The sequence below is a fragment of the Neolamprologus multifasciatus genome, chromosome 10 (genome assembly GCF_963576455.1).
Source record: "Neolamprologus multifasciatus chromosome 10, fNeoMul1.2, whole genome shotgun sequence".
NCBI lineage: Eukaryota > Metazoa > Chordata > Actinopteri > Cichliformes > Cichlidae > Neolamprologus > Neolamprologus multifasciatus.
Window position 1 is genome coordinate 18,210,453 of NC_140448.1, and position 27,999 is coordinate 18,238,451.

At 40.0% G+C, this 27,999-nt stretch overlaps 2 protein-coding genes across 4 annotated transcripts; one reads left to right on the forward strand and one right to left on the reverse strand.

Annotated features, from left to right (window-relative positions):
* The first annotated feature begins 1,900 nt into the window (after nt 1–1,900).
* Nucleotides 1,901–12,133, forward strand: LOC146510030 (von Willebrand factor A domain-containing protein 7-like). The gene is made up of 15 exons (XM_085174500.1): nt 1,901–3,619; nt 3,707–3,979; nt 4,075–4,168; nt 4,299–4,433; nt 6,072–6,258; nt 6,345–6,520; nt 6,649–6,761; nt 6,854–6,970; nt 7,197–7,391; nt 7,479–7,611; nt 7,894–8,043; nt 10,174–10,266; nt 10,342–10,613; nt 10,726–11,019; nt 11,321–12,133. Exons 1-15 carry the CDS (start codon nt 3,437–3,439, stop codon nt 11,726–11,728), a joined length of 2,823 nt encoding a protein of 940 aa, XP_085030626.1. The 5' UTR covers nt 1,901–3,436; the 3' UTR covers nt 11,729–12,133.
* An 862-nt stretch (nt 12,134–12,995) lies between these two features.
* coro6 (coronin 6) lies at nt 12,996–27,984 on the reverse strand. 3 transcript variants are annotated; one of them, XM_085174522.1, is made up of 11 exons: nt 27,445–27,982; nt 24,489–24,688; nt 21,890–22,012; nt 18,422–18,551; nt 18,078–18,256; nt 17,354–17,473; nt 17,138–17,242; nt 16,880–17,025; nt 15,799–15,856; nt 15,111–15,338; nt 12,996–14,625 (listed from the first exon to the last, which is right to left on the reverse strand). In XM_085174522.1, the coding sequence occupies exons 2-11, from the start codon at nt 24,684–24,686 to the stop codon at nt 14,503–14,505; spliced, it is 1,410 nt and encodes a 469-aa protein (XP_085030648.1). In that variant the 5' UTR covers nt 24,687–24,688; nt 27,445–27,982; the 3' UTR covers nt 12,996–14,502. The 3 variants fall into 3 exon arrangements, with proteins under 3 accessions (XP_085030648.1, XP_085030649.1, XP_085030650.1); XM_085174523.1 differs by lacking the exon at nt 27,445–27,982 and adding an exon at nt 27,021–27,409; XM_085174524.1 differs by having other exon boundaries at nt 14,530–14,783; nt 27,445–27,984.
* Nucleotides 27,985–27,999: the final 15 nt, after the last annotated feature.

A 27,999-nucleotide genomic window follows, 5' to 3' on the forward strand; every position in this document is an offset into this window, starting at 1 on the left:
TAGCATTTATTTTCTAAAGGACTGAATGTTATTTGTGACCATTTACTGTGTTAAAAACTAGCTGACTCTGTCTCCCTCTTAGTTCAACATTCCGAAATCCAGATTTTTAAATAAAATGATCGCATCAACCCTGGAAAGAAACCCCAGTAGATGTGTAAAAACTAGTTAAATTAAAACTAGTGGTTTGATTAAATGAAACGCTTGTGAACATGCTGACATTACCCATTCAGAAGAAATTCCCATTTGTGCCGTTTTTAAAATAAAAGCTGAGATATTGTCAGAATCACAAAATTAGTGTGACTAAAACACTATTACCAACACTTTTGACTAGATGTAAATAAAAAGCATCCCCTCTTTGTTAAGGTGCACTGTGAACCAAAACAGCTTCCACTCCACTCAGCTTCAAAACAAAGAATTGCTTTTAAGAACACATATGTCTGCATAACTAAATGTTGAGATACACCTAAGTGATAAAAATAGTTTAATTAAAAAACCCTATGGTTTGATTAAATTAAAACCCAGTTAAAAACATATAAACTCATATAACCCCTCTGACGCCCTGTGTGTTTCCACACATGAACTAGCATGCCCCCCCCCCCAGCATTTTTTATTATAATATACACAAATTGAATAAATGTATGTGCCACAAATAAGGTTACAGAATTATGAAGACAGGAATCTTTTCAGCATGGGAATTATCCCCAACACACTGCCTATTTTTATTTAAATCTAAATAGAAAAACACACTGTGGAATCAGTCATGGATTGGCTTCCCTGGAGCCTGGGCCTGAACATTTGTGGGATCATCTTGACGGAGAACAAAACAGTAGGCAAGCAAACATCCAAAGATGAGCTCTGAATGTCCTTCAAGAAGCCTGGAGAACAATTCCTGAAGACTACCTACTACTATTTCCAATTTTCCTGACAAAATATGAAGAAATGAGGGGTGTCTCAAGTGTTCTGTCTCCACATGGTGTACTTTTGTGTGTGAATGCCAGTCTACTTACATAACAAAAGTAAATAATAATACAGTAGCTGCTGATAAAAATCATAGATTAAAGTTCATGCCTGCAGAACTAAAATGTACTGTCTTCACTAAAAGTCTCACCCTCCACTTCATGTGTTAATGTAAGCTTGACCGCATTTTCATGATGTTCAGCTTCTCGCTCGGTGCAGTGCTAAAATGAAAGTATGCACGTTGGTATTTCTACAAATAATAACGCGCCCCTGCAATGAACCTCCTAAGGGCACGGTGGCAGTGGAGCGAGTCAGGGCAGATGTAAATGTATCCAAACTAAGACAAATACACTCCATGCATTTGAATATATTTTACTCTATTATATTTTTACCTTTCAGTCTGTTCAAGCCAGTTAAAGTGTAAAAGGGTAAATTTAAGACTCCATATTTCTCATTTTTTTCAAAATGAATGGAAACAGAAATTTCTTAGAGTTAATATACTATATTAAAATAACAGTTTAACAATAATAAACTTGAAGTCTTAAGTTTAAAGCGCACATATTTCTGATTCAATTGTATATTAAAGCTAAACGCACAATCTTACTGACTGATCATGACAAAGGTTAGACAGGTAGAGCGAGTCCTTCTAACCCCGCCCTGGCAATTAGGAAACATAAAAGCAGGTGCTGACAACATAACTTTCCAGTTCACAGGACAGCAACAAGGTCAGTAATCCTTTAACTCATTGTTGGCGAAACATCTGAAAGATAGAGGCTTGATTTTTGTAGATGTTGTAGCAGCATAAAAATGTGGTAGAAGTGTTTCTGAGATTGTTTATAAAATTTTAGAATAATTTGGCATTTTTGAGTGTTTGAGTCAGAGTTTAACTATTTGAATTACTGCTTTAATTTCAAAATTTATATAGAATTGAATTTAAGGAGAATTCAATAAAAATAGTTTATTGCCAGAATAGTATATTGAGAGCTTAACGCTTTAACTGAAATAATTGCCAGAAAGTTCTCATTTGTGTTTAGACAACCTCTGACAATTAAAAAAAAAAATCTTCCGTCTTCCGAGGAGGAAGCAGAGTCTGGGGATGAGGGGAATGACCCGTCAATTTCCGGAGGCGCGGTCACTGAGGCAGTTAAACAAGTCTTTGGTGGCAGAGCCCCTGGTGTTGATGAGGTCCGCCCCGAGTTCCTGAAGGCTGGAGGGGGCTAGGCTGGGGCTGTCCTGTTTGACACGCCTCTACAATGTTGCGTGGAAATCAGGGGCAGTACCCCTGGACTGGCAGACGAGGTGGTGGTCCTCATCTTTAAGAAGGGGGACCGGAGGGTGTGTTCCAACTACAGGGGGATCACACTCCTCAGCCTCGCTGGGAAAGTCTATGCCAGGGTGCTGGAAAGGAGAGTTTGTCTGCTAGTCGAACCTCGGATACAGGAGGAACAATGCGGTTTTCGTCCTTTTTCAAGGATACTTAAGGGTGCTTGGGAGTTTGCCCAACCAGTCTACATGTGTTTTGTGTGTTTTTTTGGAGAAGGCATTCGACCGTGGCCCTCAGGGTGTCCTGTGGGAGGTGCTGCGGGAGTATGGGGTGTCTGGCCCATTGCTATGGGCCATTTGATCCCTGTACAACCGTTGCAAGAGCTTGGTTCGCATTGCCGGCAATAAGTCGGACTTGTTTCCGGTGGGTGATGGGCTCCGCCAGGGCTGCCCTTTGTCACCGGTTCTGTTCATAATTTTTATGGACAGGATTTTTAGGCGCAGCCAAGTGGCGGAGGGCTTTCACTTCGGTGGCCTCAGAATCTCATCTCTGCTTTTCTGGTTCTGTTGGCTTCATTGGGTGAAGGCCTCCAGCTCCCACTGGAACGGTTCACATGTTCCACCGGGAGGAGGCCCCGGGGCAGACCCAGGACACGCTGGAGAGATTATATCTCTCGGCTGGCCTGGGAATGCCTTGGTATTTCCCCGGATAAGCTGGAGGAGGTGGCTGGGGAGAGGGAGGTCTGGGCTTCTCTGCTTAGGCTGCTGCCCCCGCGACCCGGCCCCGGATAAAGCGGATGAAGATGGATGGATGGATTCTTATCATATTTGTGAAAAATATGATAAAAACGAACAAAAAACCCCACACTGACGATGTAGAAGTCTCAAAAACTCATGTTTTAAATATGATACACTGGGCATTAAAGGATTAAAGGATTCCTTCTTTTCTTCTTATTAAAATAGACAAGTGCTTCAGAGGATCGCTGAGACTTTGTTCTTGTTGTTGTTTAATCCTACTGTACAGTTTGAGATGTACAATTCAGCATTTATTCTAATAGATGCTCAGGTTGATGAGATTGATGGTAACAGTTCTGATTCCTAAAAATCAGCATATCTCAGAGCAGTGCCAAAAAATATTTACTTTTAACCTGTATGCATCATACGCCTGTAATTACATGTTTATGTTGCCACTTCATGTTGTGTGACAGGTGGAGCAATGAAGTCCGTGTGGCCATCTGCATTGTTGCTCTCGCTTCTTTGTACTGGAGCTCTGGGTTTTGACATTCTGCCAGGCAGTTCTCTGACTCACCTGGACATCACTCTGCAGGCCCTGTTTAATGTGACTGTGCAGGTGTGCCGTACCCTGGCTAAGGCTGAAGGGACAGACTTCACTTTCCCTGTAAGAACTCAAATTATTGAAGTTAAATGAACAGAAACAAGTATTTTTAAAACAGTAATGTCAATATGATTTCCTTTGTGTGTTTAGGCACAGCCTTTCACCATACAGGGTGTTGCTACGGCCTGTGGTGCACCTCAGTCATCTAAAACTTTCGGTCAGTCCATTCTGCACATCATATACAGGAATGTGCGTGTGGACATCCGCTATGCCTTGAATGCCAGCTTCCACTTTGATGATGAGATGTTTGTTCAAGGAAAGAAAATCATCACTGAGGGAATACAGGCGGTCAAAGCAAGCAACAAGCTGAAGAATTATGAGGCAGCGAGGCAGAACCTGGGAGAAATTCTGCATCCTTTGCAGGTATTTATCATTACTTACTGCTGTTTAAAAACAACAACAAAAAACCAAACAAAAACAGAGTAAAATAATAACCCTATTTTTTTCATCACTTGGAGGATTTCTACAGTCACAGCAACTGGGTAGAACTGGGAGAAAAAAGCCCCAACTCCAATCTAATCAAATCTGGCGCCAGCATTGGGAACATAGCAGGTAAAGAGATAGTATGATGAGATGCCCGTACTGATATACAGATTATACAGATAAAACTCTCATTCAATCTCAGAGTAGAAAGATTTAAAAAACAAGGCCATAATTTAAATGCTGATTTACATGTTCCCAGCTAGGAGCAGGGCGACCTGCCGCAGCTGTGACGGCAACAACTGCAACAACAACATTTTGGAGGATATCATAGCGGAGAAGATCCTGACGTCTGGATACTTTAGTCTCACGCCTGTATTTGCATTGAAACCAAAGGGTAAGGGCTTCCCTCTTCTACAAAACCATCATTGTTTTCCCACACTCAGAAGAGGCTTCACATGTCACTGATTTTCCTGAGATTTACCTAAAACCTACATACTAAAATCTATTTTAACTCTACTATTACTTATACTTCTAATCCCACTTCACTGCATTTGAAATTGCAGTTAAGGCACTTTTTAATGGCTTTTTAACCCACATTTGTCTTGACAGTTACAATTACTTTGAAGTTTTATCAGCTCATCTGGCTAAACGATCAGTGAGCTCATGCTGTGGCGATGCATGTCTCATCATTCGTCCACAATTCACAAAAATTGCTCCACCTCCTCCAGTATTGGTCATTAATTGCATGCACAATGTCCTCAAGGTCAAAGTCACATTTGTCCTTTCACTGGCACTTTGAAAAGACAAATGTGACACTTCTTGCAGTTTCGCTAAATTCTCGTCCACCTGACGTACTGACCAGTTCAAATTATTCATACTTACAGGACAGGACGGTTTATCATGAGTGAACGAAAAAACTAATTTAAATGATATCAGCATACTGTAAACTATACTCAGTTTATAAAGAGTCAAAGCAGTATTTAAAAATAGCTGTATTTAAATGGGCAAATATGATTGCACCATTATGATCCAATAAAATATCACTGACAGCAGCCATCACTCTGCTCTTCAGATTGTGCCAGGTTTTGAATGGAGTAAAAACAGACTTTAGTTATTGGTTCTTGCACATGAGAGATAAACCAACATCCTTGTGAAATAACATAAAACAGTATCCTTTAAATAGTATTTCATTAGTACACGTTACTTAAGTTAAAATATGAAACAAAAAAAATGCCTTTAAAATCTGTCTCATCCAAAATCACAGTGTCAGTAAAACACAATCACAGTTTCTTGAGGATGATTTGAAATAAACAGCAGCCGTTCACTCTGAGATTTTCCACCCCCTCCTCTTATGGACAAAAGGAATATTATTCATCCTGGCCTTCAGTTGTTGCTTTAGAGTTTATCACACTGAGTCAGCGTACTGCACATCCAACTGACACACAGATTACTGTATGTCCTCAAAGGATCCATGAGATAAATCAACCTAAAAACTTTTTCTAACTGCTGCAGAGACACCAAAGCAATGGTATAAAAGTAATTCCAGTTTATGAACCAAGTCGCACATTGCATAATAACCCATTTTTTTTGTATCATGTGTTAAATGTGAGGATCCAAAAGCAGATTCACAGGGAGGAGGAGTTACAGAGAAAAACACCATTTTATTGAGACCAGAATACAAACAAAAAACAGAAAATAAAATTAAGAACTCCAACTTACAGAACCTAAACTGGGTAATTAACACTGGTGGTGGTAGCCACAAGGGATAGGTGGACAGACACTCTGGCAAAGAAGAAGGTGAGACAGCAATAATAAATTAGGGTGTTCAGGGGGATAGAAACAGCTGAGACTTATTAAAGAAATGAGACTGGGGAAGAACAAAAAACGTATACTAAGCAGACAGGCCAAAAGCTTACCAAGACAAAAGAGGAAGTCGGCTTCAGTGAAACAAGCCCTTAAATACACAAGTTAAAAGGAAAAAGAGCTGTGTTTAAGTATTCATCATTCCTCTCTCACAATATTTGCTGAACAGGAAAATGCAGTCATGGAGGGGCAGTTGATCAGACAAGTAAGATCGAGCCTAAAGGTGGGATCAACAAAGACAAAGAGAGTTCCAGCCATGGGTATCTCCACACTCAAGCTGCAAACATTGCAATAGCTGCAACAAGTGAGCTTCTAGAGGACATTCGGGGGGCTGCTGGTGACAGACCATTCTTGCGGTACGAAAGCTCTTCTGTGTGTTTCAGTTTATTGTGGTGCAGAAGTTCATTTTTATCATTTATCTCTCTCCATCTCCTTCCCCCAGGATGATGGGTCTCTTTAAAGGATCCAGTAAGGCTCTTTGTTTTGTCATCGACACCACAAGCAGCATGAAAGATGACATTGCAACAGTGAAAAATGTCACTTCCACTATAATCAACCGCGATGTGGGAACAGCCAATGAGCCCTCGCTGTACATTCTTGTACCATTTAATGATCCAGGTAGGATCTCTGGGATGCTACAAATTTCTTTTCTGAATATTCTGAAATGTTATTGTTCTGTCTGATTCATAAGGTGACAATGGACAATAGTAGTATATATAATGACTTTGACTCATGTCATCAAACAGGCTTCGGACCACTGACAAAGACAACAAACTCAGCAGTTTTCCAGAATGCGATTGATTCTCTTGTAGCCACTGGTGGAGGAGATCCACCGGAGATGAGTCTCTCAGGGCTTCAGGTGAAGTGATATGTGTTCTGTAATTTTAAAAGCTCAATGCTTGTTTTTTGTTTTACCTAAAACATTTATTCAAAGCGGTTTTCCTCACACAGCTGGCTTTAAGCGCTGCTCCATTGAATTCTGAGATCTTCCTCTTCACGGACGCAGCCGCTAAAGACAAAAACCTGAAGAGCACAGTGATCGCACTCATAGAGAGGACCCAGTCGGTGGTATGTAGTAGTTTAAGAATATAACACACTTATCTTAATGATGATTACATGTTTAAACGTCATTGAAACAGGGATGGGCATGTTTTGCTACAAGCAGATGTATAAATAAAGTAGTGTAATGGTCGTATTTTACCTTCTTTTTTTTTTTTTTTTACTCAGTCTAATTGTTTTTAAAGGCTTTAGGATTTGGTAAAGCTTGTTTTCATGCACCTTTTTTTCTTCTCAGGTCAATTTTATGATAACTGACACATCATCAGTCAACAGTCGGAAGCGGCGTGCTCCATCCAATAGGATAGCAGAAGCTGACGCTCAGCTGTACAGAGATCTTGCTCAGGCTTCAGGAGGCCAAGCTATTGAAATCACAAAGAGTGAACTTCCTCAGGCCACAGCCATCATAAAGGAGTCCTCCAACGCCTCTCTGGTAATTTCACAAACATCTCACTATGGCTGGATTTGTCATTTCAAAGATTTCAGCTCTTTAATGTAAGTGCCTACTGTAATGTTCCAGGTGACTCTTCTTCAAGCAGCCAGGAACCCAGGAAAGGCTGAAAACTTCACTTTTATGATTGATGACTCAGTAACAAATCCTACAGTTTACATTACTGGGAAATCCATCACTTTTACTCTCATTAGCCCCACAGGTATGCTATTCTGAAGGACTGTTTGTGGAAAAATAATACTCTTCATTGTTTGCACGAGTTTTTACTATTCGTCGGTCATGACGTCATTTTTGAGCCTGCCCAACAAAGCAGTGGCAGTCTATACTGTCCCCTACATTCTGTTTACACAGTAGTCAAATTCAGAATTTGCCTGATTTTTGAACAAAACAGCATTTATCATGGTGATAAATGCTGTTTTGTTACAAATTATCATTTAATAATAAATTCCTAAAAATAGTCTGTTTTCTATCTGTGTTCTAACAGGTGAATCTCAGCATAGCAGTGACACAATGGGGTCACTGATCATTACATCCCAGTCTGTGGGAAACTTCCGGTCCCTGCAGCTAAAAAAACAAACTGGAAAATGGGAAATGAGAATGGTGTCAAGTAACCCCTACACTCTGAAGGTCATAGGTGAGACTGTCAGTCGATACTTTTGTTTCTTATCCCTGGGGCCTTGAGGTATAGATTTGAATGAACTAATAAGGGGTCAGAATGGGTGTACTAAATTACCATTACAACAAAGTTTTAATAAAAACGAATAGAGTTTGCATCTATTTGATGTCAGGTGTTGTAGATAGGAAAGCAGAAAGGTAGGGGGATAGCATGCAAGCAGTTTTAGATGGGCCTAAAACCAAACACTTGCATCATCTTCTGTATCATAAGTAAATGGCTCAACCGGGTGAGCTATGACAACACCTAAAAGGATCTCTTAAAATATGATTGGCATGTCCTGTCCTGTCCTGTCTGAGCCGAGTTTGGTTCAGTTACCTCTCACCTGAGTGGAAACGTTGTTAAAAGTGAACATTCCTCCTTTTGTTTCCAAACTATAATTGCACTGTTATTAGTGTCCACATCCTGTAGCTGTGTTTTGTGTAAAAATATGAATTTAGTTTGCTATTTGACTAATAAATAGCAATATTTTTTATTTATTTATTTTAAAAAATGCTATATCCTAGGAGATGGTGAACATTTCTAGCACACTTGCTATGATGGTAGCACATGTGCAGGGAATGCTCACAGTAACAATACAGGTTAGACATACCTGCATTATTACAGTTAGCATGTCAGTAACATGGCATCTTCATGTATCTCATATTTTGTTGATGAATGAAAGCAAAAAAATCTAAAATACTTAGATTTTATCAGCCAGAGTAGAGCAATGCAGAGAATCTATTGTATGTATATTTGAACAACAGAAAACCAGAAATGGTTTTGCTGTTGATTCACTAGAACTAAGCCAATTCTATTATTTAAAAACTTCTTTAAAGGCTTTTTGGTTTCACATAAAACAAAGTACTGCCAATGACAATGAAATTCCAGTGGTCCATGTGTTGTATAGGTCAAAAGATTACACTTTTACAGTAGGAAAACTGCTACATTCAAGCACAGACATTCGCCTGGTGCTAATTTCCATCCATGTATATGGATGAAGACTCCTTTACCAATGGTTCAAACCTAGAACCGTCTGCTATGAGGTGGCCACAGTACCATCGTGCTGCCCAGCTGTTATATAAGCTAACTTAAGATACTAATGTAACTACACTACCAAGCTTTAAATTTAGCATGTTAATGTTCTGCTGTAATTGGTTTATTCTATGCTAAATTAATATTGTTTTACCAGTTGATGTATAAAAATAAGTATTTCAGAAAAAATATTAGATTATTTTACAAGCTAAACTTTAAGTTTACAAGCTTAAAAGTCTTTCCAAAACTAAAATAATCTCATGGCTTAGAGTCCAAATTTCTGTAAGTTTTGTATGTTGCTACTAGATTAGTGGAGCATGAAGGGCTGCTAGCGTTAGCAATGTTAGCTTTAACACATTATCGGGCGAAGAGCAGAAGATGCATCTCTCCACCAGTGGATACCCTGTGAGGATCCATTTCACTGCTGTGTTCCTTAAAATTCTTTACCAGAAATGTTGAGAGAGTGAATATGAAGGCAAAATAGCCTCATGAAAGATCTCACACTTATTTAAAAAGTTTCCTTGGCAGCACAGGTCTTTGGGCAGCCTAGAAAAATGTAAGTAGTCTGTGAGGATTTATTTTCCTTGTCTTAAAGGCTAAATGGAAACGCTAATGACTCAACATATTCAAACACCAACAGGAAGTGGAAATAAAAAGAGGAAAAGGAACTATATTTTTAAATGTCTGAATAAAAACAAAATTCTGTATTCTTAATTCCTGGTTCTTGAATCTATTCAGTATGCTTTAGATTTCATTTTTAAATTATTAAAAAGGTTTTTTGAAGTTTTAATTCAAACTCTTTATTATTGTTAGTATTTAGTTTTTCCATAAACCCATCCTATTTGAACCTCTTTTTTATGGATTTATATATCATTTAGAATAAAAAAAAGTCTTTAATTTTATTTTAATCATATAATAGTTAGAATTTATTTAGATAATACGTTATTTGTAAGTATTTGTCATATTCAGAATTATCAGTTCATGAAATGCATTATTTCCATTGCCATTAGTCTCCAGGCCCTCCATATATTTGACTTTTTTCATTTTTTTTTTTTTTTACCCCCTCATCATTTTTAGGTCAGAGTCCTATCGACTTCTTCTTTGACTTAGTGGTGGTGTCACAGGGCCCTTTTGGAGGATTTGATGCCCTGGCAACACGTCCCAGTGCTGGTAAAGGCAACTGTTAAGACTTGGTGATCTGCAGATTAAAACATTAGACATAATGAATTGACTTTTTCTTGAAAGGTGGCAATGGTAGCCTGTTGATGTCTTTAACGGGGAGTGACACTGCCACGGTGACAGAAGTCACTCTGGTTGGATCATCTGGGTCAGAGGTGATTAAAGGAGTCTTGGTGCCGCAGAGCAATGCAAGCATCTTGGTTCTGGTTGACAAGTTTCCATCAGAGGACTTTGTGGTGCAGGTGAAGGGACAAGCTGATAGTTTCACCTCCAAGGCTTTAATACTCTTCCAGAGACAGTCACCAACCAACTTCAGATCATCAAATCTGACGATAAATGTGAGCTGCAATCCACGACTTGTTTTGTGACACAAAAGCATCAAATCAAACATGGAAAAACATGCAGCAGCTCAAATAAGTATCTCTATAAATGTACTCTCTCTTTTTGAAGGCTAATCCAGAGACCATCATAGTAACCGGAACGCTATTTTCTGTGCCCTTCACTCTGATGACGAGTGGAACAGGTGGAAACTTCACAGTTCGATCCACCAACAGCAGAGGGTTCGACTCTACATTTCCAACCAGTATGTTCCTGGAGCCTGGAATCACTGGTAATGGCACAGTGACCCTCTCAGCACCTCTGAATACCCCATCTGGAACTGATGTCACCCTGGCCATTGAGGCCGAGGCTCCTGGGGGCACAGACAGTAACTACATTGCGTTGCGCTTCTCCGTTCTTAACACGGTAATACTATAACTGAAAACTTTTTGTTTTAAGCTTTTTAGGTATTTCATGAAAAATCATTAATAAAAAGAATTGTTGGGAAAAAAAAGTAAATTGTAATAAATTTTATCATCTCTGTTCGTTAAACTACAGGCCTGGAGTTTTTTTATGCTTAGCTAACCTGCTGTGCACCCACTAAAATCACTTTAAGCCAATCATAAGTAACAAAGAAACACATTTCTATTGAGCAAATATTGAGGAAGTTGCAGTTCCTTTAGATTCAGGCGTTTTGCTGACTTCATGCATTTCCTTCCCCTTATAGGTGACCGATTTCAAGGCACCAGTGTGTGAGCAGGTCAGCCTGCAGACCAACTGCTCTGTTAACTGCAGCTTATGGATGTGGGAGGTCTCTAGCCGGGTGACTGATGGAGCTGATGGGACGGGCGTTGATCTTGTCACCCTCAAGCAAGGAAACGGGACCATAAACACCACCCTGGATTCAAGCAATAAGAACATAACACTGGTGTACTACAGTGCATCCTGCTGTTCACCTGACATGGAGATAGAGGTTGTGGATCGCGTGGGTAATGTAGCCACCTGCTCCTACAGCGGAAGGCAAGGTTCAACATCTCCTGTCTCTGAAGCCACAAAGCTCACTTGGTCGCCCTTATTTTGTTTCAGCATTGTGATTGTGGGACTCCACATTCTGACAAAAATGGGCATCCAATGACTTCATGTCAGTGTGGTACAGCTATAATTTATATATGTCAATATATATGTATAAGTTATATCAGTTCTATTTTGACATTTAACTACTAGTATATTGGCTACTGTGGTATGCAGGCACTTACAGAAACTGATGCCTTGTAATATATTACAGCACTATGCACAACCAATATGCCACCCCTAATTTCTTTAAAATTTGCTTACTTTCTTCTATTTCACTTGTATCAAGTAGTCCTGATCAATAGTTCTCCAGATGTTCTGAATTTTTTCTTCGGACATTGGGTGCCTTTTCACTCTTTTTCAGTCCAGTCCATGTACCTGATCATTTTCAGAGTAATGTTCTTTCTGGTCAGTTTACACTGACCTATGAGTCAATGAAACATAAGATAGGCAGCTAACTCAAAGCAGACATCCTATCAAAGAATTTAGAACCCTTCTTTACAACACAACCTTTTGCAAAAACATGGAATTTGATCTCACTTTTTTAGCCAAATCTACAAAAAAAAAATGCCAGAGATATCACAGTTTGTCAAGTTGTGCACCAGCAACTTGAGCTACGAGAATTAACTGAGATGGAAAGAATAACACAACAGAAAAAGACATCAATCATGGATTGGCCTCCCCAGAGACCAGACCTGAACATTATTGAAGCATTTTGGGATCCTGTTCGTAGAAAACGGAACAAAAGGCAGCCAACATCCAAAGAAGAGCGTTGAATGTCTTTCCAGAAGTCTGCAGAACTGTTCCTGAAGACTACTTAAAGGAATTAGCAGAAAGCCTGCCTAAGAGAGTCCTTAGGGACTAGTAAAGTGCTATACAAATACATGCCATTTACCATTTTACCAGCTCAGGCTGTGTTATGTTGACACATAGTTCATTTTCATAGCAAAATATCATGAAATGAGGCAGTGGCTCAAGAAGTTTACAGTACTGTATATATTTCCATAATTACGCATAAAAACATTATTCATCCATGTTATGTCTTTTTGGGGGGACATACAGCTTCATATCTTAAACCACTGATTTCTCAGCTAATATGGGAACTGATTTTTGATTGAAACTTGACGTATTTAATTCTGTCTGTCTGTTATGAAGCTAATGCTCTTCTTAATTTATCGTGCTCTGATTTGTACTGCTCAGTTTCCACATTTTCACAGTTTGTGAGAGTTTAAAAAAAGGTAAAAACAGGTGTTTTGGAAGCTCTTTGGATGGAAATGTTAAAAAATGTTAATGGTGGAAATGGGGCAACAAGAAATGAACAAGTCAAGCAGTAAAAAAAAACACTTTTTATTGTTGTCATAATGTGTCTAATGTATAACCTTTACACAACAAAACGTTTCTCTTTTCACATTTTGCTACATTTTCTTCTCCTGTTTCCTTTTATCACTATTTACATATTGAAAATTTTTCTGAGCATTATTTAAATAAACTGGTCATCTGCGACACAGGGGGTTGAAATGCTGAAATGTGTCCTTGTTTGTTTGTGTGGCTTTTTGTGAGTGTTTAGTGATGGTGCAAGCATGTCCACTGCAGCATCCCGATTCCAAGCCAGCCCGTGCACACTCTCACGCCGCTTCGAGGGTCTCCTGCATTAACTTTCTAAACTGATTTAGTTTTGGTGAGGTCACGAGGCCCTCGACATGAGTGCACAACGATCACAGGTCAGCACGTGTTTTGCGTAGGAAACAGGAAACAAATCCCCATAAATACTATGAGTTCTGTCGTTTGACATGAACTAGCTCTGTAATACGGCATGTGATGGTCTTAGCATATGCGTAGCACAGCAAACACAAATAAAAGAATGAACGTGAATTCAAGCTTCAAAAAAGGATCTTCTAAAGTAATGTTTATTTGTGCTTTTCATGTTTTTAACTTTTTTCCTGACTTATCTGAAGCTTCCTGAAAAACACTTTGGCCTCAAAAAATGCTTTGTATATAAATTTTATTAGTATTTCTGTTATAAAGATGATTTTTTTTAAACCTAGAAAGTATGGAAGCCTGTTTCTGCTGCTGTTTTTTTTCTTAAAATTGAAAAAAACAAACACCTTTTTTGCCATGTGTTAGTCAAGAATTGGGGTTATTATATTATTAAGATATTTGACTTGCTAACTTAAAATTTCAATTTTTTTTTGTTGTTGTTGTTGTCAGTTTTGAGTTATTTTCACAGATGTCTAAGTAAAACCAAAAAAAGTATTAAGAAAGGTTGTTTTAATTTCTGCAGCTGAATCAGAACAGGCAGCTTAAACCAGCTGAGGAATGATCTTAATTCACTCTATGTGATGACTGTATTAATCAATCCAGATCCTGATTTGAGGGGAAATGTCTCTGTTAATGTTTCTTCTTAACTTCGAGACCTTCCAAAGCTATAAGCGTGACTCCACATGCAGTGGGAGGATGTGTGGGCAGGTTTGAAGTGGGCCTGTATTTTTTATAGAAGCAAATTATAAAAGTCTTGCGCTTGCATTTTTTTTTTCTCTAATAGAAACCTTTTTTTATCCCTTTAACCCAACTTACACTCTCAAACTTACAGTGCCTTCACACAAACCTCACCTCCGTCCTTTTCGCTGTAAAATTGTGACTATGCCAAAAAATATCCTGCAGTAGAATGAAAGGTAAAACCGGGATAAAGATTTTATATAATCAACCATTGAAAGGGGTACAGATGCAATTTCCTCAAAACTGTCAAATGGTCACTTGTACACATTCATAAGCATTCACAAGAGTGAATCCTCGTCAATAATATTCAGACCAGTTCTTCAGACCATGTTTACATGCACATCAGGCACTGCCATTGGTGTACTGGGAAAGCTTATTCTCCAGGTCACAGATTCTCTTCTCCTGAGACAACACTGTGGCCTTCAGATTCTGAATCTCTTCCAGTAACCTCTCAAGCAGCTGAGGCTGGACAGGACAAGAGGGGAGACAAGTGTGCAGAAGGATAAAAGGGAAACAGAAAGGAAAAAAGACTGTGATAAGAAGGTGAAATTAAGGAAAATGTTTGAAGAATAGGTTAAGGAAGATGACTAGGACTAGAGGAAATCAATGAAAACAGGTGAAAGCTTTGAACAAAAAAGGTTGTGGGCAGATGGAATTACAAGAGAAAAGAAAACCGAAAAGGGTTAAAACATTATTGTTATTGTTATTATTGTTGTTGTTTTCTTTCTTTCTTTCTTTTTTACCACCAGTCAGATTACAGGACTAAGAAATCATTCAACTGTGCTGTACATGGTTATACATAAGATATCAATGTATAAAAATACATCCAGGTTTTGGGAGCCTATAATGTGAATGCAGATTAGTAGAGAGGAGTCATTTCATACTGCTAAATTAATGTTGAAAAGTAGTTCATGTGCAGGAGGTGCACGAGGTGCAGGAAGTGGGCTTACCGGCAGGCTGTTGGTGTCCAAAGTGGACATGCTGCGTCGGGTGGTGGGTCTGGAGTCCAGGACGTTCTTCTTCACCACTTTGAGCTCTCTGCTCTTCGGCGGCATGTAGCCCTGCCTCATGGACACCAGGATGGGATCTTCATCTCGGCCATCAAGCCACTCCTCGGGTTCCATGGTGGGCTCGGGTCCTGCTGTGTCTGGGTACAGATCATCTTGAAAGAGGTCCGACTGTGCAACAGGGAAGATCAAGGGGACAACAGAGACATTTGTGTGAAGTAAAAAGTAAAGCTGCAAGTTCATCCCTAATACCAAACATGTGTATTTGTCCTCCACTGGATAGCATCAGAAACAATCCGCAAACACTGGGAACAGTGTGTCGAAGAAGCCTTTCATTGCACTAAACTACAGCTAAGAACCAATCACTGTGCAGAAGGAAGCCTCACAAGGTGCTTGTGGCAGGATGTAAACATTAATGGTTTTCTATTCAGCTGAATTGTATTCAAATGAAACTGCAGCGACAAAGGTTGATTCGTGTTTGAGTTTTAAGTAGCCAGATATAAGTGTGGAGTGAAAAGTCCAGGATTTCTGCTTTGTTAAAGTATAAGACTGATATCTTCATCTTGCAACATTGTCAAAGTCAAAAACAGCAGAGCATGAAGACCATAATGGAAGGGTGAGTCAGGCTTACTTTTCTGGGCACTGTCATTGTGATGGGCTCACATTTCTTGTCAAGCAGCTTATACAACCTGATAAGATGAGAAAAGAGGACACGGCCACAAGTTACCACAGTTGTCGTTGTACATATTTTTAAATGTCTGTCTATAAGAACTGAATAATCAATCTCACCTGCAATCAGTAAGTCACATAATTGTTTATCACATATGGAGATTTATATGAGAACTATATGGAAAAAGGACTACTTTTGCAGCTTTCTGCAAAGACATAAACTATCATTTCTGATATTTAGAAATGTCCATATCAGAGAGTTTATGGTTCATGAGCATTTAGCAGTGTTTAGAGAATACAAAGCATTCAGTGGTGAAGCTTTTAAGGTGAACAAAATGGAAATTTCAAATATGAACACTTGCGCTAAGTAGAAAATGAATGGACCAAATTGTCTGCAATAATAACTGATGTAATAACTACTGCATATTTGTTTCATTTATCTGAAGGCTAAAATGGCAACACATCCATTAAATCAGTGGAATCACTAAAACATGAAAAGTGCTGTGAATCGCTGCTGCAGATATGCCCAAATATAGTCGTGTGACAATTTTGATTTTCAAAAACTAGATTTCAGACAGGACCAAAGATTACTATTTCAATCTGCGAGCACACAAGCGCAGGCATTACCAAAATACTAAAGACAAAGTAAAAAGGCATAAAAAGGAGAAGCTGAGATGGAGGTGGGTTGCAAAGCAGTTTGCAGAGACAGGAGCAACTGTAGGGACACTGGAGAAGCTAAAACATTTATAGCAAACTTTATAGTGATCTGGTACTTATACAGTTATTTTCTAGTCTACCTGAGCACTTAAGGCACTTTTAAATACAATTCCTAAAATAATTTAGTTTTTTTTTTATATACCTAAGTGTGTTGACCTCATGATGACACTGACACTCCAGTGGATGCATTAGGGGTAACTTTAGGCTAGTATCGTGCTCAAGGATACAACCCAGTCAACCTCCAGCTGAACCACAGCTGGCTCATTCACCTTCTTACACGGTTAAGTTGCACTCAAGTTGAAATCATTGCAAGATCAGCATCTTACCTGGCAATCTCACATTTGCTGACATCAACACCTCTTTTGGGCATGAAGCCCATCCCTCTCTGGGGCTCCTTGCTGCTGAAGGTGTTGAGGTAGTGAACATACGGTGGTTCCTCTGTGATTTCAAAGTACCGGACACTGCTGTCCCCCTAAACACACACACATGAACAAGTGTAAAAACAAGTGTGACTGTGTTAGCATTAAGGCTGATAATACATCTACAATTAAGTGTAAAAATAAGTCAAAGTTATATGTCTGTACCTTTCCACAGAGGTAGACCATATTTGCATCTGGATCGTAATAAGGTAACAATACTCCATTACTTGTGTCCAACTCCAAAAGTGCAATAGGTTCCTCAAAATTTGTCTGTGGACAATAACAAGCTGTGAGGAAAACTGACAGGTTTCTGTGTAGATTCATATTATAGTGTGTGAACATATTTTTACAGCCACTCTGTGAAATGTAGTCATTTGTTACCGGGTCCCAGAGGCCGAGCTCTCTCTGACTCATCCTGGTGAATCCTGTAGTGAAGATGTTTCCATCTCTGGTGAAGATTGCTCTCATTGGCCTGATGCCCTCATGTGGAGCCAGACGTTCCTGTTGGTCAGCAGAGAAACAGACATTAGTAACATAATTACAACGATGTAAGAGCTAAAGATTTCAAGTTAAATCCTTATTTTCTTTCTCTGTGCCTGTTTAATGAAAGTTTGTGTTTCAGTTTCCTGAAGCCAAGTAATTCTAAGGAGCTAATATATTCTTGAACAATAAGAAAAATAAAAATATAGTCACCAGAATAATTGTGCTAATTATTTATAATAATATATACCAATAATATATTTTGAGACAGCTTCTGCATTATATTAGTTTATACTGTGAAACAGTATACTTTTTACATGATTTCTTGGTTTTTTGCATATTTGTCTCACTTAAAAATACATGAAACTAACACAGCCTTTGATGAAAACAACACTAACACCAACAGTCAAACACGGTGGTGGTAGTGCGATGGTCTGGGGCTGCTTTGCTGCTTCGGGACCTCAACAATTTGCTGTGCTTTCACATGAGCTTAAACAGGCTATTCAGCCCCTCCAATGTGGGTGAATTAAAACAATTATGCAAAAACAAATGAGCCAAAATTCCTCCAAAGCGGTGGGAAAGCCTTTTTGCCAAGACGAGCCATCTGTAATTTCTACTCACGCACCGCCACCACTTCTCTTTTGCGGGGATCACAGACACGCAGACGTCGATCCTTACAGGTGGTGCAAAACAAGCTGCCGTTACGGTTCCAGCTGACGCTGTAGATGAGGTCTGGATGGTCGTCCATGGAGATGAGGGGTTCACCTGTCCCCACGTTCCAGATAATTATCAGGTTGTCACTGCCTGGAGGGTGATGGAGTCGAAACACAGATAGATATCCTATTCAAGATCCTGTTCATGACTGTTTTGTTCTAATTTACTGTCACATAGGGGGTTCAAAAAAAAGACATGAAGGATGTCATGAAAACATAAGAGGACACTGGAAGTTTGTGTGTTTCTGTGTCCTGCCTGCAGTGAGTAGTATGTTGCGTGCGGTGGGGTGCCAGCTGACAATGCCGACTCGTTTGGAGTGTCCCTCCAAGACCACCACCGGGTCCGACAGGGGGCGGGTCAAAGCGTGATCTGGAATTTGCCACACCTGGAGACGACACAGACACAGCAATGTGATGAGTTGTCCAAAAATATTATTAGAAGTCATTCAAAATTTGACATCAGTAGAATAAAATAAATTTCTGTCTGCATCTCAGGAGGAAGATGTCTGCATCACAACACTAATAAACTAAACTAAACTAAAATAAAGAAAGTTATCCTGCAATAGAGAATCAATAACATCTGGCATTACGTGTAATATCAGAGCCTTTCTGCTTTGTTTCTCTTCTTTTCACTTACACATGACAGAATTTTTGATATTAAATTCACTGCCACAGATTTATTGTGGAGCTCACTCATTTTAATTGAACCATAACTCTACTGACTGTTATTACAGAGTTATATTTATGTTGCCTCACAGCCATCTATTAAAGCTTACACCTGTGTGCAGCTCCAGTACACTGACGACTGTGCAGATAATCGGAAAGGGTTTCCCTTAATGAAACTGTTTGTGCTTTACCTGCTGCTATTTGTTAGAAGATAATTCAGATTATCTATAAAAGGCTGAACTGCTGCCAGACTTTATCTGTTGGTAGATATTGCATTGGCCCGTGTCTGTTCACATGGGCTATTTAGTTGCACTCAACCAAAGCCTGCTCAAACATAACTGATCAAAAGTAGTGGGACGAAACATTCAGAAAGGTTCCAGTGCCAAAGATCTCTAACTTGCTGAGCTGATCTAAATACAATACTGAGGTAGTGGCTGTTTAAACCATAAACATATCCATAATCAATACGTAAAGCATTATTTTATCAAGCCCAAACGTGGCTAAAACGCTCACTATTGGGCTACTGAGTCACAAAAACTTCAATTCTCAATTCATCTGCTTTATTTAAAAGCAGCTGCTCATGTCAATGGACATTATAACACACAATACATTATTCTCAGTACATATTCAGTTTTTTGGAACAGGGTCTTTACAGTTACAACACACAGCTGTTTAAGGCACATATGTTCAAGAAGTCGCGCACAAACACAGACCCATACTCATGACTCAAACGAGCCTGCGAGATGACACAATGACGAGTCTGTGTGAACTTGACGGAATGACATCACAGCTCACAGCAGCTGCACACGTCTGTCTGAGTGCCGGACACAAACAGAGCTCACAAAGGCAAACACACGGCACTCAAACAGCATCGGAGCAGCTGCTGCCACAAGAGAAGCCACGATTCAATCACTCGATCGCGCAAAGATTCCTGCAATGTCACTATGAACAAGTGGGTGACTTTTGGCCTCCGTGACAACTGTGCTGGTGCACACATGCTGAGACATGTTGTCATTATACAATCCAGAAAAAAAGTACAAAGGGCACATGTATAACTAATGTACAATATATATTATCTAAATACATAGTTTATATGTTTTATTCTACCTCAAACTACTTCAGCCATAGGAATTAGGAGGGTAAGTAGCATCCAGGCAGTGCTTATCAAATGCACTCGGTGATCAGCAAGTGTGAACGCCTCTAAAAAGCGGAGGTTTGGAGCAATTGGTGTGTGTTAACATGGGGTGCTGGAGCCCAGCTGTCATAGGGCAAGAGGCGGGTACACCCTGGACAGGTCGCCGGTCTGTCACAAGGCTAACACACAGAGACAGACAACCATTCACACCTATGGGCAATTTGGATTAATCAGTTAACCCATCCCCACAAACTGAATGTCTTTGGATGGTGGGAGGAAGCCGGAGTACCCGGAGGGAACGCATGCAAACACGGGAAGAACATGCAAACTCCACACAGAAAGACCCCGGAAAGCCCTTCTTGCTGTGCGGCAACAGTGCTAACCACCATACTTTGTTTGTTAATGCAGTGAATATACACCATTTAGAAAATCAAGTAAGTAAAAAATGACTTGGTCTCACACCTGCAGTATGAGGGTTTCCTCTAATTTATGTATCTTAAACCTGAAATATATTTGTTTGATTGCGGATTGGATAAAAGAAGACATCAGATGATGTTGCCTTGAGGGAATTTTTGTGAGCTCAAATAGATTTCCATATCAAGGTCGGAAATATTTCCTATCTGCTGTCCAAATCAAGATCACCCAGAAATTATCTTTGGAGTGTCATTTTTGCATCAGTGGAGCAGCTCATCACACTGTGAACACTTAACCCGGTTCTCATCTCGTGCTTTTAGAGCAGCTTACAGCTCTTCACATACTGTAAGTAATTACAGCCTTTTACTAGTGTGGATTTTGTCCCAGAAATAACAGTTTAACACTTTGTCTGACCGCAGCTCGGCCAGGAAACACTGTGGTCCAGGGAATTATCCAGACATTAACTAGTCTTATCTGAAGAGCTGAAGCCTGTTTATATCTAGAACTCCAGAACAAGGACCACAAATATGCATTATTTATTTTAACACAGTCTTAGAAGAAATTTGAAACAGTGCATGAATGCTGAATAGTAAAATTAGCTGGGACACACAAAATGTCATGGATTATAAAATGTTTAAAAAAAACAAACAGCTGCTATAATGGGTTTAAAGGATGTATAACCTTGTTTAGTTTCACATCAAGTACTTTCATAACAGGCAAGTATCTGGCACAGAAATATAAAGACCTCACAGTGACCCCTGCTGACTGAACTCAGTCATGAGACATCTGCAGTGTATCACAAACACCTCTAAAACTCTTCTGGTTTCCGTCTGCCATCCAAAACTCAGCAACAACAATAATGTAAGATGAGACTGCAAAGTGTGTTTACAAAGCCCCAGCTGCTAAACAATATGGAAAAGGTAAGCCACATAATCTGTAAGGTGACCTGATTTTAACACATTAAAATCCCATTCCTGCTGATGTGAGGTGATCAGCACCAGGTGGAGCAGGACATGATCACAGATACTGATACTTTAACTATTTTCCATATTTCTTGCTCACATCTCCTTATTTCCTGCATGTTTGATGAGAGATTTTTGCCCGATATGACAGGATACTGATAGGAAAATACTTGACAACAAGCAGGGAAAACAGGTCATGAGGAAGCTGTCGTATTGTGGACGCCACAGGTTTGTAGATGCATTACAGCAAGGAAGCCGGTCACAGGCAGAATGCTTTGATCAGCCTTACAAAATATCATGCGTGGCCTGATGGAGAGATAGAGATGACGCAGAGCAGGTGGGTGGAGACGGAGACAGGTAGACACACTGACGCGTAGACTGGTTCTCTTAACTTGTTGTTCACTTAAGAAGCAGGAAGACGTGACAAACTCAAGCTGTGAAGACCTCTATGACTGCTATCTGAGTCACTGAATAACAAACTCCTCCACATGCATCTGCAACTTGTCTCTCCCACACACACACACACACACACACACACACAGATTACCATTGCAGTGCAGTCCTCCGAACAGCTGGCCAGGATATTGTCATCATGAGGGCACCAATCGATATCCAGGACGGGTCCAGAGTGACCAATCACCAGCGGGTAGTTCTTATCCACACGACCTGTCTGCAACACAGAGGACTGAGTTAGGACTGTGTTTGTATAACGGGTCACCATTAATAATCAATATTCATTCATTTCTTTAAAAAAGGTCAAAATAACAGCCTTAAGCCCAGTCAGACATCAGCACAGCTAGGTTAAAAAATTAAAACAACTATTTTCCCTCAATGTGAAACAGTCCTGGAATAATTAGCTTAAAAGTTCATTCTTGATCTCAGACATAGTGGGTATAACCATGAGGTCCGTTTTAATAGCTGTTCTCCAGATTTTTACCATCTTCCTCAGTGGAAGACTCTTAGTTTTCAAGAATAAGTAGATGTTATATGTGAGATCAAGAGCTGTGATGGGCCAAGTGATTTTTGTTCAGGTCTATTTCCTGATACATAAACTCATAGAATTGAAATAGGGTGTACTTTATTCTTCAGATGACAGTACATGACTGAGATTTAGTTGGATATATTTGGAGAGCTCCTTTTAAGCTAATATAGATTGGAAATGGGCAACCGTTTGAGAAAACATATTTAATACCATCAAATATTTTTCTCAAACGTGTATTTCTGATCTTAAGTGAACCAGATGTGGCAGGAAGAACCTTTCGAATCTTGTCTCAAAAGCAGATGTTTGAAGACAACCCAATGTTCCCATGGTTCCTTTCATGTGAACATGTGTATCAGCTCTTAGATATAACTCCGTCCTGACACACACTCAGTCACACTCCAAGAGTGGTGTATTTATAGCGGAGTGACGAGGCGTTGAAAGGGGAGTTTTTCATGTGGCCTGTTGGGGACTCAGTGGGGGGAAGAGGAGGATGGAGAGCACATTGGTGTGTATTAATAGCGCGTCTGTTCGCCGTAACTCCAGTAAATAATCATGTCCATTCCTCAGTGCCTCAAAAAAGCCTCTGCATTGCTTTGTGTCCTGCTGCTCTTTTTCATTAATTAGCACCTCTGACATGCTGAAGAATCCCAGCGGGTATGACCTTATTACACCCACATACTGTTTATTTATTCTTCTTAAATCTCAGAAATGTAAAAAACGGTCGCTTAACCTTTTTTAGTCGAGCTGAAATACTAACCTTTGTGTAAGCTTAAAACATGAAGTCAAATTTTCCCCCCATATTTTTAGACTGGATAATGTTAACTTGTTCTTGTAACTCTGGGCAGTGATTGGCTGGGTAGTTCAGTTTCATTTCTGCAGTCTTATTACAACAATGTGAAGTGCGCTGAGCTCGAGCATGAACTCTCACCACGTTAGATGTAAATCAAAGGTGGATGTTACATCACGCTGAAATAAAATCCAAATCCAAATATATTTATCCAACTTAGCCCTGAAAATGAATTAAACACATTTCACTAACCAATATCAGGATCACTGGGTCACTTTTACCCTCCCAGTAAAATATTCACACAAGTTAACTACATTTCTGGTGTCAGCTTTAATTCAGTGTAGCCACCAGGCTATTGCACTGTTAGCATCATGTCTAAGAAAAGCAGCTGATTTCTTATGAATTGCATGTCTCAAAGGATCAAACACTGACTCTTCTGTGTAAATCAAAATAATTACTGGACCACAGGACAAAGGAATTTGCCAAAAACCTTGCCATATACAAGCAACACTTCAGCTCCTAGCGAAAGCTAAATACTACCAGACAGTCTTTTACTGAGACTAATACTCATGAATGAAAGTCCACCTTTGATCACTGTGCTTCAGCAATACTGAGAAACAAAAACAAAGTGTATAAGCTGTTTGTAGTTTGCTGTTTCTGCTGTTTTTAAGGTCTAATTCTGAGTGTTCTTCTTTAAGGATACTGTTTATTGGATGGCTGGATTTCCTGCTGTAAAAGTTGTGTATTTAAACTTTAGGCAAAACTACACACATCAAAAACAGTGTCCACACTCATTTAAGCAGTGCCTTCACTTAACAATGCCAATTCACGTACACCAACATCCAGAAAAGCCCCAGATATGCCCTTCTTTTTTCTTTTCTTCCTCTTATAGAGCAATAATAGTCTGCTGTTTCTCTTTTAAAACACAGACAAACACGTAATAAAAGTATATCTGCTTGCAACATGCACACAAACACCACTCAGCAGCTCAACGACCATAAATAGCTCGATATAAATAGAAAGAAAGAGCCAGATGATCAGCCAGAGTTCATCTAATGTAGATCATGAATATCTGTACATGATTTAATGTCAGTCATTTAGATACTCCTGCAGATCAGCATGAGACATGTAGAGCCATGCTGTCAATGTTCCTAGAAATCCTTTTTCCCAGAACAGAGCTTATTACAGTCACACTTTCATTTACACTCTAATACACTCTACATCACACGGAGAAGCAAATGAGGTGCTATTAATTTGTATTGTGATTTATTGGAACGCTGGTCGACTGAGAATTGATTCAAGCACAAAAAAGCTAAAAACATGTCAGATATTTGAGTGTTACATTTGAATCCCTCCAACCCTCTGACCTTTACTGACCTTAGAAAGGGGCAGGACCAGAAACGCTCCTCCTCCACTGGATTCAACGATGACTGCCAAGAACTTTGGATTGACGGCGCAGAAGGAGCTGTCCCATGTCACCTTGGACACACGAATGTCATCGTAACCCTGCTCAGCCTTTACCGCCTGGCCGAAGACATGACGAAACTTGCTCTGCCGCACGATGCTGCGACTCATGGCTGAGGAAAGGGGAGGGCAGAAAGGAAAGAAATGAAGAAGAATTAGAGACCGCAGAGAGCGGCGATGAAAGTTTAGATAAAGATAAAGGAAGGAGAGGATGAAAAAGTAGAGCTATCTGAGGAGTTTAATGTGTCTGCTGTACATGAATGATTTCAGGGGATTTATTTTGGAATGATGTGTCATAAACAGAGACTTTCAACAACAGAGAAATGTGTTAATTACAGTGAAGCACACGCCTCAGTCTGTGCTTTTAATCTGTGGGTTTAAGTATTTATATAACTTCTTATTAAATGCTTAATTACTACTGTAATATGTTTAGACAGTTTTTGCTGTTTTGAAAGCTGAAAATGACTAACTAACCTCTTTTTGGTATTTATTTTATTCGTTGAAAGTATTTGCAGATCAAACATAAATACAGGATAGTCAAAAGTTATATAAAGCATTATTTTTTACAACATGAAGCAGGTGCAGAATGGCGAGATTAAAAGTTTGTTCTTTGACATGTCCTGCGATGGACTGGCAACCTGGACTGGTATAACCTGCTTATACAGTCTATGACACAGTAGGCTGTGTAAGCAGTTTTTTTGTATTACACTCACTTTTTCATAATTACTGTTAGGCAGTAAGCTTGAGGTTCTTTCACATTAAACTGCAAACTTAACAGACTTAATAATATCGTATTTCCATTTACTGGCAGTACATTTCCTGCACTGTTTCTTTTTGAAAAAATGACAACTTGATTTTCTGACTGCCGCCTCACAGTGAGAAGTTTCTGAGCTTGAACTTTTGGAGTGGAGTTTTCATGTTCTCTCTGTGCTTTCATGGCTTCTCTCCGGGTACTCTGGCTTTCTCCCACAGTCCAAAGACGTAAGTGTTAGGGTAATTAATGGTTCTAAATGTGTCATAGGTGTGAATGATTGTCTCTGTGTTAGCATTGGTATTTGCCTGGTGACCTGTCCAGGGTGTACTTCTGAACTAGATACGCAGTTAAGAACATGGATGGATTTCTGTGTGTGGACAGTTCTCACAGTGGTTAGTACAAAAACTGTGCTGTTGCTGTATGTGGTTACTATTATTTTCAACATTACAATTTCTGAGCTTCTAATTTAAAAAAAAAGTCTATTAAGTACATAAATAAGAAGAGCTCACTTATTTTGCCACAGCGCACAAAGTTCATGACTTGTTTAATATTTATATTAGTTGAACTGAGTTTGCATGCTTTTTAAGTGACACCGATTCATTATAGTCTAATCATGTTCTACAATGATTAATACTAACATCAGTGTTGCTTGTTTCTTAATAAACATTTTAATTGCTTCAAACACTGTGACTTTTTCTCCTGTAAATGATGATGAATTCTGTAATTTGATCTTAGGCTGTTTGTTGCTATCCTGTGGCTGTCGCAGGCAAAAGGCCAACCGGACTGTAATCCTCCGAAACACGGGGGATATTCTGTAACAGTCCTTGCCATTACTGCAGATATTAATAGGTGATTGTCCCACCAAACACTATGTGGCAGCCAAACATCAAAGACAAACACTAAGACACAGAGAACAGATAAAAGATAGGAGGGGGAGAGAACTTGACAGATACAGTGTCACGGCCCAGCACTTCAGTCACACAACTCCTGTGAGAATATGCCGATTCAAACAGACCTAACATACTTGCAGACTCCACTGGCTTACATAAGGCTAAAACTGAAAGCCCTAGTCTAAAAGTAGGTCTGTATGGGGCCCCTAAGAGATCTGACTAATGCAGTGACTCTGTGTGTTAGCAGGATTACATTAAACTCTAAGCATTAGACTTTTCACTATTCAGATAAAACCTTTGTCAATGATGCTGTCTGACTTTCACAGTAGGATATATCACAATCTGCCCCAAAGTTGACTTATGAGGGGAAAGAAGCTCCTGGAACTTCTGTGAAAGAGTCACATCCCAGAGACCACTTCAGCAAAGCCAACAGTGGAGCATTTAACACCTCATTATACATATTATATGGTTTTTACAATAGGATGTCAAAAAAAGGGAAAAAAAGAAAAGACTGTTAACGATCACATAATGACGTTCTCCTGGTCTAATGCTTCTTTTTTTTTAAGTACACTGATTTCTGTGCTCTACTGTCAATGTCTTGTCATGTAATATAAGCCAAACTAAAACTGAGGCAAAGAGTAGATTTTAGCATCTGTGAAGAACCTCTTGCTATTAATTCCGCCTCAGGTTAATGAGATAGGTCTGCTCTGTCGCGCATGGCACGGCCCTGGAGAATCCAGACAGCGAAAGAATGACACTGGCACTTTCCTAATATAGACATGACAAACTGCACTGTCCTACCCGGGCCGGCCGCTCCTCCCCGGCGATCCCAAATGGTTCCAGAAAGAAGGTCCCGCACCCTGTGTCGTTTTATCACTAATGAGCTGACTGTAAATCTGATCTGTCACGGCGCACAGCCTGCAGAAAAATCGCATAAAACACGGGAACAGAGAGTGGCAGGGGCGCAGGAGGAGGAGGTGGTGGTGGGGGTAGTTATGTACAAAGTATTCCTTAAAGTATCCCGCAGCTGCCACAGCATGCACGACTTAAGATCAGTTGCCAGAGGCAGAAAAGTGCATAGTCACAACGTCCCGGCTGTGTTTTCGGGGTTTCCAAATGTAAGGACGCGCCCGCTCCTCTCCAGCTGCGCAGTAAAGAAGCTGACGCACCTCTCGCCCCACTGCAGCACAGACACCGACACACATATGCAGAAACACAGGCTCACCTCAGGTTTTGGGGAGACCCCACTTCCCTGGATAACGGTCACGGTTTATGTCGAATGGACTGCTACTCCTCCTCCTCCACCCTCTCCCTCTGCTGCCTTTATTCCTTTTGGATTATATTCCCTGCAATCAGCTGTCCCGGAGTCGGTGCGGACTTTTAGTGAGGAGAGAGCTGGAAAACTGTGCTACGGTCTTCGGCAGGGAGAGACAGAGGGGAGATGCCGGGGGCAGAGTAGGAGAGAGAGAAGGGGGAGGGTGCGAGTGGATGGGTGCAGGGTGGGTGCCGTCTATTTTGGAACAGGTGCGCCTTTGACAAGTGGGGGAGTGCGTTCCCGGGGTCACTGCTTGGGATAGATGAATATGAGTTAAACTGGTAAATGAGCACACCGCTCAGCTGAGCTGGTTTCCAAAGCTGCTTTTAAAATCCTTCTATTGACAACTCTGGATGTTCGGCAGCCACTGTGAACACCCCCGGGAAGTTATTTGGGCACTTATTGTCCAAAAGAAGGTTGTTTTTAATTGCACTGCGGCTGACCATTGATTCAAAACAAATAAAA

Coding starts and splice junctions, on each gene's coding strand:
- LOC146510030 (XM_085174500.1), top strand. CDS start 3,437: ATGAAGTCCGTGTGGCCATCTGCATTGTTGCTCTCGCTTCTTTGTACT. Junction 4,169..4,298: donor CAGCATTGGGAACATAGCAG/GTAAAGAGATAG, acceptor ACATGTTCCCAG/CTAGGAGCAGGGCGACCTGC. Junction 6,762..6,853: donor TGAGTCTCTCAGGGCTTCAG/GTGAAGTGATAT, acceptor TTCCTCACACAG/CTGGCTTTAAGCGCTGCTCC.
- coro6 (XM_085174522.1), bottom strand. CDS start 24,686: ATGAGTCGCAGCATCGTGCGGCAGAGCAAGTTTCGTCATGTCTTCGGC. Junction 17,243..17,353: donor AGCTCGGCCTCTGGGACCCG/GTAACAAATGAC, acceptor TATTGTCCACAG/ACAAATTTTGAGGAACCTAT. Junction 15,339..15,798: donor CAATGACAGTGCCCAGAAAA/GTAAGCCTGACT, acceptor CCTGTTGCACAG/TCGGACCTCTTTCAAGATGA.